The 7,160-nt window shown below is 43.4% G+C and overlaps 1 protein-coding gene across 1 annotated transcript in view; it reads right to left on the bottom strand.

The window, feature by feature from the left end:
* Positions 1-2,933: 2,933 nt before the first annotated feature.
* cenpp (centromere protein P) overlaps positions 2,934-7,160 on the bottom strand; it is an 84,929-nt gene continuing 80,702 nt past the window's right edge. The window contains exons 7-9 of the mRNA XM_085776929.1: positions 4,386-4,465; positions 3,638-3,729; positions 2,934-3,274 (exon numbers count right to left, since the gene is read on the bottom strand). Coding sequence (XP_085633055.1) covers positions 3,144-3,274; positions 3,638-3,729; positions 4,386-4,465 — 303 coding nt within the window. The 3' untranslated portion in view covers positions 2,934-3,143. The remainder of the gene's footprint in view (positions 3,275-3,637; positions 3,730-4,385; positions 4,466-7,160) is intronic.

Raw genomic sequence — 7,160 nt, forward strand, 5'->3', positions numbered from 1 at the left:
GTCAGTTTAACCAACTAAGATTCTTCCACACTGAAATCTGTCCAGATTGTTTAGTTTTTGTTCGTCATCTCTGCCTCCAGCCTGAAACACTGGAGTCTGTGATGTTGGACTTAATTTTCAGCAACAACTTCTCTTTTCAGAGACACCATCTCTGGATGATCCACCAAAACACGCAGGGGACATCCTGGTTGAATAGTTTTTTCTTTTCAATTTCAATGCCACTGTAAAACTAACTCCTCTCACCTGATCTGTGTTTGGATGGAGGAGGCATTCAACTGCTCCGGGCATTTATCAGCTCTGTGATCCAGTGCAGCAGCTCTGTGTTGATGTTGAGGTGTTGATTCAGACAGCATGAAAACAAAAAGTGTTTCTTTGACTTCATCTATGTGTCTGTGAGGCTGGATAATGGGAACACAGCTCTGTTTATTGCAGTGCAGTTAAAAAACAAAACCTGAATATAATGACCTCCATGATTCATCACAGGGCTGCTGTAGTGAACCTGGTGTTTAGATTTCATTCACTTGAGTAAACTGACCCTTTAAACTGGGACGTCGTGACAGCAGCTTTCGAATGTTTGTGCCTTTTGTAGATTAGTAGATTCAATCACGTTTCAGTGAAGTTAAGTCTGAAGTTTCCTCTTTGAAGAAGCTGCTGATCGAAGCCGTGGTTACGGTCCGACTCGGCCCCTGGAGGATTTTTGTCCTGCTCAGTTGAAACCATAAATTCAAGTGCGAGTTTGCCGTGGACTCAAAGGTCCGAGTTCACGTCCCACAAGCTATGAATTCACAGTCGGACAATAGAAACACTGATGCACAATGGGAAGGTCGTTATGGTAACGATGTGGCATCACATCGCCAGATCACAAACTGCAGCATCACCTTCAATTAGAGTCTAATGAGTTTTCGACCGTTATCCTCACAGTGGCAGGACGTCCCTGTCTGTCAAAGTGAAGTGGGTGTTTATCAGAACAGGGACAGTGTGTGACTCACCACAGCAAGGGCTTCTGGGTAACAGAGAGCAGTCCTCCTCAGACAGACCCGGCTTCTTGCTGCTGCTCCGCTGGTTTTTCGTGCCATAACAGGCTTTGTTGTGTGTTTGTCTGTGCCTAAATGTTCTGGTAGGACTGGATGATGGGGTGTGGTTGTGTGTGTGTGTGTGTGTGTGTGTGTGGAAAACTCACTTTGTTACAGGTTGCATTCACAGCCGAGATCTGTGCCGCTGTGGACGCAGCCGTGAACGCTCAGTACCTCCAGCACATGATGATGATCCGACCGAAGCTCGATGTGTTGAGGGCGCTGCCCGCTTTCTGAGGACGGTGACGTCACCGGTCAGCCGACAGCTGTGGACCGGAGTTGTCATCGACAACGTCAAGGACACACACGCGCGTTGTGACGTCATCGTCCTCCTAAACCAGCAGCGCTCCGAGAGGCTTCACAGAAACTGGTTAACACTTGACCTCAGTTCCTCTGTTTACAGGGTTCACTCTCCAGCCTCCCTCAGCCAATCAAACGTCTGGAAACAAATCGCACTACAAGACTAAAAAAATCTCAGATGACAAAAAAAAATCCTTCACACTCCATTTTGCTCCCAGCGTCAGGCGTGTTTTCTGGAAACACGATGCCGGCTGACGGTGGTCGTCTGGAGCAGGGCGACGTGGTTCTGTTCAGTCTAAACACTACGAAGGTTAAAATCCATTGATCTCATTAATCTGAAGAACAACAGAGTTTTACCTTTGATCTATCACATCGCCCCCCCCCCATTCTGTCTGCTGGCGGCGTGAAGGGCTGGAGAGTGAACAGCAGTGAACTGAACAAAGACGCGACGGGCAGCACGGCGAGGCGAGGCAGCAGAGGCTCATGGGAGTGGGAGGGAAGGAGGGTGGCATCTGTCTCAAGCTGTTAGAGGTCTGGACACAGGTTAATGTCATGTCATTCGTTGTCATGAAGATGTTTCCATCCCGGCTGTAAATCGGTTCAGACACAGCTGCAGGTTGAGTTTCACATGAGGCTGCGCTCACGTCATGTCGGAGTCGTACAGACAGACGACTTCAATTACGATTCGATTGATGGCATTAACAGTTTAACACTAAAACCTCTGATGGAGCATTTATCCGCTCTCTATTCGCTTATTCTTCTTCTAAGAACTACAGTATTATTTTGTTGACCAAGTCAGAGAAGAGTTTGTTGTCAGGTCACAACTTTTCTCAGTTTTTAAAAAAAAAAACTCTTCTGTTGATAAAGGACGTTTAACCTCGACGTGTCAGTCTGGATCTTAAAAAAAAGAAGCATTTTTATCAAATCTGAGCTCTACATCCGCTCATTGACTTGTTCTGACACTTAATCTGTTTAAATGTAAAATTCAAACATAACATTATTCCCCTTAAGGATCTGTCATTGTGTTAATTTAAAGATTCAAAGCCTGTCGCTGAATCTTTGGTGGAGCCACTCTCCCCAAGGTCAAAGGTCATCATGAAAACAGAAGCTCTGTGAGGTCGTTTTGTTTTCTTTTTAGAAATCTTTAAAATTCAAAAATCATTTTGAAGATGCAGTGCAACATTTTCTTTTTATCTTAACAAATGAAAAACCTAATGATGTAAATGTAATGTAAATCACTTCAGACGACCTTGTGGGTTTTTGAGCGACTCTCAAAGATTCAACGCGACAGTGAAACTCAAACACATGACGGGGGGAACTAATGTTTTTGTTGGGTAATTGTGAGAAACCTTTGCCTGGTCCAGACCTCTGTCCTCGCAGAGAGGCAGCGCTTTGACAGGTGAGCTGGGCTCTGATTGGCCGGCTGCCTCCGCCTGCTGCCTGAGCGTCGCCTACAGAAACATCACAGCACTGTGATTCCTACGGACTCATAATAACTGCGTGTGTGTAAATAGCTGAGAGAAGAAACTATTTGAGAATACAAAGGCGACACTGCTGTCTGGCATTTTGTATTTAAATTATTTATTTTTGTAGATTTTGACCAATGAGCTCTGCTGTTACAGCCGTACACAGTCGAGCTCTTTCTATTGAATAAAGATTTCTAAGAGACTAAACCGTTGCTCTGTGTCTTCTCTTTATTTTCATGACAAGAATTGAACAAGGATAGGGAACAAATATGGAAAATAAAACCCTCAGAAACTCTCCAGTGAGTTATGTGTCCTGTGCAAGGCTGACCGCCATGATCACGGACTCGATGGCGGCTTCAGGTCCCAGAATCCTCAGCAGGCTGTGAAAGGCCTCGGGGGCGCCGCCTACAGCCTCAGAGGGGAACAGCTGCAGCGCTGCAGAGACACAGGAACAAGAATCACACACCATCACCTGCTCAACAGCTGGACTCTCTGCAGCTCGTCCATCCAGTTTCACCTCTCATTGTTTTCAATAAACATTTCAGTAAAAATGAAGATTTAGTCTTAACTTCCAAGAAATTTCCAGGAAAGAACCAAAACATTTATGGAGTACCATAATTTACCAGTAAATGGAGAAGAGTCTGAGTTGTAGGCTACATGTAACGGTAACTGATTAATACAGATTGCATGATTCATATTTTTCTTAATCTGGAGAAACTTTACTGTGATACGGGTTTAGTTTCACACACAGTAAACAGTGTTTGTAGCTTCAGGTGAGCCGACGGTGGAGCAGCTCACCTTTCTCTGGGATCTTTGTCAGCAGGTTGATCTGCGGAGCGACTCCACCTTCACTGGAAACTTCAACAGACCAGTGAACCAACAGGACGCAGCTGCAGAAACACACATAGTGAGAGTATTACAGCCCATAATAACAACTCTCCGGTGTTTTACAGTTACAACAAACACAACACTTTCTGTGCTGTGAGTCTGCACTCACAAAAAAACCTTCACATGATCTCAGAGTGGTTTTTACAGTGTGTACCAAACATGAAAGTTAATTTTGAAGGCCCATAAATAAAGTGGAGTAAAATCACTAAACATAGAACTGAGACCACAGACAGGATGATTTAATGAGCAGTTCATTTGCACTGTACAGCAGGGGTCGACTGTGTGCCAGGTTTGATGCCGCTAAATGTGAATATTTGATGATCAAGTATTAACAAGTACTGCTTTTATGTATAACATACACTAATAAAAGTGGTGATTTGTTGTATCTGAGACATTTCTGCTTTGAAAGTTTGTATTAATTCAACAGATTGCTACTCATAGATATGAATTTACATGTGCTGGATCATGATATATCTAAATAAAAAAAGAAACCTCCACTGTTGGTTGATTATTGTAACACAGTCGGAGCTCGGCTGCATTGGATGGGATTTACATAACGCTTGTTACGTTGTAACCTACCCTATCAGATTTGTTAAGATACATATAATTCATGAGTGTATGAATAATCTACATGATGTATGAGGAGATGATGACATACCCAGGAAGCTCAGGATGATTCAGGGTCATGACCTCTGACCTGCAGCCTCCAGGAAGAGAGACGACAGATGGATACTTCTCCTACAGAGAGAGAGAGAGAGAGATAGTACATTATTATCACATATCATATTAGTTTGATGTGGAGTGAACAGGGCATTAAATATGAGATTATGTGAAAGAAAGCTCATAGAAGAATCAGTGCTGGTTCTTTACAGGAGGTGTGCAGCTGCTTCCACATTATAATTCCGTCTGTAACATTTAAAGAGCAACTTTAAGCTGTTTTACTTTACAAACCCTGAAGCTACAGGGCAGGAAATAACCACCACTCATCTGTAAACGGCTGTTTTCCATCATTTCTCAGCTGCCTCAGTTTGGCCTGTGGGGGGCGCCACAGCTTCTCTGTAACAACCTGAACTCCACACACAGGAGCCGGTGGAGGGAGAGCGCTGCACTGACATAACATCAGACTGGAGGAAGGAGTCAGGAGGAAACAGGAGGAGTGAGAGCTCAGGCTGCTGTTTCACAGCTGAGAGGTGGATGAATGAAAGAGTATGAAGCTCTCAGTTTGTTTTTATCATGAAGTAAAACATGTGAACTTTAAGACCAACGACAACAAGCTGAAGGGAAAAAAATAATCATCAACTGATCTGAAAGGTCTGATCATTTGATTTATTGATTTATTTTACTGCCTACACACACATACACACTAGCAGGGCAGTGTTTTCTTATGATCTTCACTCATTAGGGGTGTGTCCAACAGGTGAGGGGAGTCGAGGTGACTCAAATGAGAGGCATGTGCAGCTCTGTGTGTGTGTGTGTGTGTTGTCTATAATCAGAGCCAGGTCCCTGCAAGTTTTCTCCTCCCTGCATCAGTCCACAACATAAAACTAAAAACAGTCCTGAGTGAGTTTCCTCCACTGTGATTCGACCGGGTCGACCTGTAACGTTGTTACTGATCTCTGTCAAAATCAACAAAACATATTCATGTGGTCAAATTCATTTGAGAGCGAACAAAGAGGAGAATTAACCTGGACTCTGGGCTGCAATTTACACCGATGCCTCATCCAGTGTGAGGTGCAGAAACACAATTACATATTTGTGCAGCTCCTATTTAATCTGGTGTATCTAATCTCTGTCACTGTTCTCTGCATCAATTATTCAGCACCTTGGAAGTTTTTCATGTTTCCCTTTTCTGTGCAGAACAAACCCAACATCTCATTTCATCAGCTCAAAGAAAATAAAACCTTACAAATCTTTAGTCTTCATCGCTCAAACTATTAACACAGAACAGGTTTGGGGGCAATTGGCAAGAAGCAGCAAAAAGATGCAGGAGAGATGTGGAAATAAAACTGGAACGAACCATTTACATGTAAAATGATTTAATTTCTGCAGATGTCTGTGTAATTCTGTGGATGTCAGTGAGAGCAGCTGGTTCTCTCTGCTCAGGTCTGGATGCTAAACAAAGTAAATAAAGAAACAGAACAAACAGTATTTCCACCAATGAGGAGCTGCAGCAGGCTGATGAACTCATCTCATTAACACCACAGGTTCACCTTGTTAAACTTCAGGCTTTAAAGAAATCTGTTCAATCTTTTGTTTTCTTTTGTTTTTTACCATCAGGCCAGAACTTTAAACTAGCGACTAATTGTTGTATCACATTTTCAAGCATTTTGCAGAAGCACAACACAACAATTCATAATGCTATAATGAACCTGGTCCTGAATTAGTTGAATTGCATTGATGGATGGGTTAAACCAAAAAATAAAATACAAAACCACCTACTCATTAGAGGTGATGAACTCCCTAACGACAGAAGCAGCAACAGCAGCAGAGTCAGTGTTTATTCCCTGTGTTCAGTCTCGAGACGTCAGTGTTTCAGTATTACTGAGCTGAGCTCTAATGGTTTACACAGACAGACACCAGAACAACACAACAGTCTTTCAGAGAGTCACCTGAGAAGATGCTGTCTGAGAGGTTTCACACTGATTGATCAAACACACTCACATTAAACCAAACGTTTGTCTGGACAAACACGGACACGGAGTCGGTGAAGAATCACCTGTTACATGACTTGGATTTCTCCCTGCAGTGTTTCTCTTCTCCCCGTCGTCTGGACCAAGTGAACGTTGTTGAAATCACTAAGCCGTCACAGAACAGAAGTCAGACAGTGTCTCGATTAAAATCACTGAGCAGCACACGTTACGTGAAACCGTCCTCTCATCATCTTTGTCTCATCCAGACGTTGTGAATTCCTGCTGATATCGGACATGGATCGGTCTAAGCTGGACGTCATCAGCCTCTGCTGTTAATAACTAACCCGACACCCGACGCCCCATGAGTTTAACACTAGTTTGAAGTCATGAAGCTGTTGGAGGCACAAGTTCAACATTTTGGCAAATTGGCCCATTGCCATAATCCCTATAGTCATAGCAGTAGGTTCATTACCTTTAATTGTCGGTGCAAGCTATTTTTAGAACGGCGGAGCAGAGCCGTGAGCTGCTCAGAGCTACGCTACGGAGGCTCATGGGATTTCTTGGTTTCCCTCATTAAACTCATCAAATACACAATCCAACAACTACACTCTGGTGGACAAGTTGTGACCTGCACATTCACCACACTATGAGATAATGACGGAACGTCACCAGACAGAATTGTTTTAGAGGTAAATTCAGAGTCTGCTTGCTGAAAAACTGCCCTCGACGGGAACGCGCATTAGCTGCTTTGCATGAATTTACCTCTAAAACAACTCTGTCTGGTAACGTTCTGTTATTATCTC

This window comes from Trachurus japonicus, chromosome 5 (assembly GCF_045865225.1).
Source record: "Trachurus japonicus isolate A0001 chromosome 5, Traja_1.0".
Lineage (NCBI taxonomy): Eukaryota > Metazoa > Chordata > Actinopteri > Carangiformes > Carangidae > Trachurus > Trachurus japonicus.